This window comes from Elephantulus edwardii, unplaced genomic scaffold (assembly GCF_000299155.1).
Source record: "Elephantulus edwardii isolate Elephantulus edwardi_28Jun2011 unplaced genomic scaffold, EleEdw1.0 scaffold00031, whole genome shotgun sequence".
In the NCBI taxonomy this organism is placed as follows: Eukaryota; Metazoa; Chordata; class Mammalia; order Macroscelidea; family Macroscelididae; genus Elephantulus; species Elephantulus edwardii.
In genome coordinates, this window is record NW_006399781.1 from 19,996,459 (window position 1) to 19,999,966 (window position 3,508).

The 3,508-nt window shown below is 38.8% G+C and overlaps 1 protein-coding gene across 1 annotated transcript; it reads right to left on the reverse strand.

Annotated features, from left to right (window-relative positions):
• Positions 1-344: 344 nt before the first annotated feature.
• LOC102855717 (DNA primase small subunit-like) lies at positions 345-1,598 on the reverse strand. The gene has a single exon (XM_006884138.1). The coding sequence runs from the start codon at positions 1,596-1,598 to the stop codon at positions 345-347; it is 1,254 nt and encodes a 417-aa protein (XP_006884200.1).
• Between the last annotated feature and the right edge of the window lie 1,910 nt (positions 1,599-3,508).

A 3,508-nucleotide genomic window follows, 5' to 3' on the forward strand; every position in this document is an offset into this window, starting at 1 on the left:
TCAAGAGACAGTTTAGTGAGTGGAGATAAAAGTCTTGGGCACATAGGTTATTGTTCACTTAATACTATAATTGGCAATTTGTACTAGCTTGTTTATTAGACATCTTTACATAACATTAAAGCTTAAAAATCTTAACGGAATCCAATCATCACTTATTCTTCCTTTTATTGCTTCTACCAGGAACCTTGATATTCTTTTCAACATTATTATTTCTCAAGAAAAGGAAATTTACTTTGAGAATTAAGATGCATACATGGTTCTGCCATATTTATTCATTAAACGACTCTTGAAATATCTGATCCTTGGTTCAAAGTAGATGCAGTGGTTTTCTGGAAGTTTTATCTTCAGAAATCTTTCTGTAAATCACTTTTCTTAAGAAACTCTCCTTTTCGGGACATATCCAGTCTTTCAAGAAACTGCTCAAAAACTTGCACATAAGGAGCTAGACCAGTCTTCTTATAATCTCTAGTTCTATGTTTAACATCAGATTCAGCTTCATTTCCCTCTTCATTAGTGGAGATGATATTCAGTTCATGGCAGATAGAGCTGATGGTTGGAACAGCAAATGGATCAAACTGTTCGAGTTTATGTAAATCAATAGGAACAGAAATTCGACCTGTTTTAGGATGAACACTAAAAGGGCTCTTCAGCAAATGATTGATTCCTTTGCTAACATTAATATCCAGCCGAGGAAAGCAGTACTGGAGCATGATCTCCCATTCTGTCCAGGGCCCATATTTGTCATTCTTGATGTGACTCTGATATTTACTGGTTATTTTCCTCAAATATTCCCATCGCTGAAGTGAATTGTGACATTTTTGGAAGCCTTGCTGAAGTTCATCATGAATTGTTTCAGGAACAAGGGCTAAAATCTTATCCCAGTTTTCTTTATTTTCAAGAATATCTTGACCAACCAAGGCATATTCTTCAAAGTATTTTTTAATTATGTTTATAGATCTCCTGACAAAAGGGTGGACTTTTTCACTGAGGTGAACTTTCTTCTTAACTTCTGAACCACCCTTTACAAGACTCAAATACTCAACTATTCCGGAACGCACTGCAGAGGACAGTTTTCTAACTGATTCATCACAGACCCAACAATGAACACCTCTCCTTCCAGAATAAACCCAGAGACGATGCTTAAATCCAAAGTCCTCCTTTAATGCTCTGTCGATGATAAGCATGGCCATTGTCATGAGGGTCCAACACTTGGAACATATGTCTGCAGAACTACAACATCTCCTCACATCATCATAGTCGGTCATGTCGATGTCAAATACCAGTTCTTTTTCCTGAGCCTGGAAGGCTCCCAGCTTTACTATATTGTATTGACTGGGTCTGTGGGAATATACTGCACCTATATCAATCTTGTATGGATTAATTGTCTGCATTTCCTTTTCCAGCTCATTCTGGTTGTTGAAGGATTGGTAGCGAATGTAAATATCATCCTTCAGTGTGAATGAAAATTCACGGTGTTGAAAGTAATTCTTCGTCACTCCGCCATAGTTGAGCCAGCGATAGTACTGGGGGTAGGGAAAGAGTCTCCGGTAATAAATTTTAAGAAGCTCGGGCAAATCCGCAGGATCGAACGTGTCCATTGAGCAAGGAGTTAGAGAAGTGCAGGATCAACTCACTCTCAGGAGCATTCTTGTTATAGTGTAAACCACTCACACACAACTCCCCTTTGTTGTTGGTAGGTGCCATTGAGTTGATCACAACTCATATTAATAATAGATTGGAGTCTTGCCCTATCCTGAGCATTCCCAAAGTCTCTACCATGCTCAAGTTCATTGTTAGCGGTTCCTGTACTTGAAAAAAATGACACTGTTCAATATTTCCATTCCGTGTTAACATCAGACACTATGTTACTCATGTAAAAATGTTCGTTTCAGAAAACGTTGATCCACCTTTGTACTCCTCAGCTCTCTGCTGTCTGTGTATTTTCTGTCCTGTGATATTTCATCAGCTAACACAACTTTTTCTTCTAACTTCAGAGGAAATTCCATGCTTGAATGTGCCCTGAGATCTCAAGCATGACAAGAACTAGCACCCAAGTACTTGTCAGAGTAAAAATTGCCTGACAGCTGTTCCTCTAGGGGCTTGCTTCTTTCCTACAAGCCATCAACAATGAAGACGCTCCCGGGAAGGGAAGATAGAAATTTGCCAGGCGTAACCAGCGTTTTCACCGTTTCTACTTGTTCACCCAGCAAGTCTAGAGAAAAGGGCAGGCATGGGTGGGGATGGAAAACAAACATGTGCTACTTCTTTGACATCTTAGGTTTTCATTACTTCTCATTAATTTGACATTTGTCTTAATTAGTCCTTCTCTATCTTCTCCTCCATCCTTTTATTTCATATATTGACATACAACTTTTTTTTTAAAGAAAAAAAAACAGATCAGATATATTGCTTCTCTTACTTCACATCAAGTGTCTGTAGTTGATGAGGAAAATTCGCTAGTCCTCAACATTGCATGGAAAGCATTTCACACTATGACTCAATTTATCCTCTTTGTCACCTTTCCAGTTATCTTTCTCTCAAGGGTAGGTCAGTTGTTCCCTGTTGACCGCAAACCTAAGAGGCCATCAGATTACATAAAGTGCTGTGTTTTTTTAATAAGATTCGCTAGTCCTTAAGATAAACCCCAGCACTGCGGTAAAAGCAGTTGGCTGCTAACGGAAAAGTTGTTTCTCTGTGAGAGAACAAGGAAGTAATCTGCTTCCATAAAGATTTATGGCCTTGGGAACCCTCCAGGCAGTTCTGCTTGGCCCTATAATGCTCAAAGGCATAGATGTTAAGTCAGAATTGACTCACAGTGACTTTCCAGTGGGTTTTTCAGGGCTGTAAATGACATTAAATGACTTTGCTTGTCTTTCTCCCAAGGAGCTGCTGGTGGATTTGAACCAGCAGAGAGTTGTGGTCTTTGGGTTAGTAGCAAATTCCTTTTAGACTAGAGTCACAAAATGAACTGTTGCTTACTGTTTCTTATTTGCTGACCCAGCCTATGAGTCAGACCTCATCCACATCAGTATTTTGAGATGACAAGAGAATGTTCTCTCTGCCGGACACACACGATAAGTTAGAATACTGCTATTTACTCATTCCTTCATATCTTTGTTCTGTTGAACAATTCTACATTTATTAGGTTTTTCCTAGTTTTTTTCACAATGTACACTCCATCTAAGCAACCCTAGATCTAGTTAGCTGAACCCCTATAAACAAAAAGTATTTAGTGTGATTAGTTTTCAAAGTGAACATACGTAACCATCATCAGGATCCCCATAAAAGTCTCTTCACAGCCTCTGGTGCTTCCTGGCACTCCCTGGCCTGTGACCTCTCTTACATGTGATTAGTTTATTCCATTCCATAAATGGAATCAGACAGTATGTACTATCCTGGACTGTGGCTTGTTTTTGTTTGACATTACGTTAATAGGATTTATCTGTGATAATGTGTGTAACAATAGCCTATTTATGTTCATTGCTATATTGTATTCTAACTTACGCAG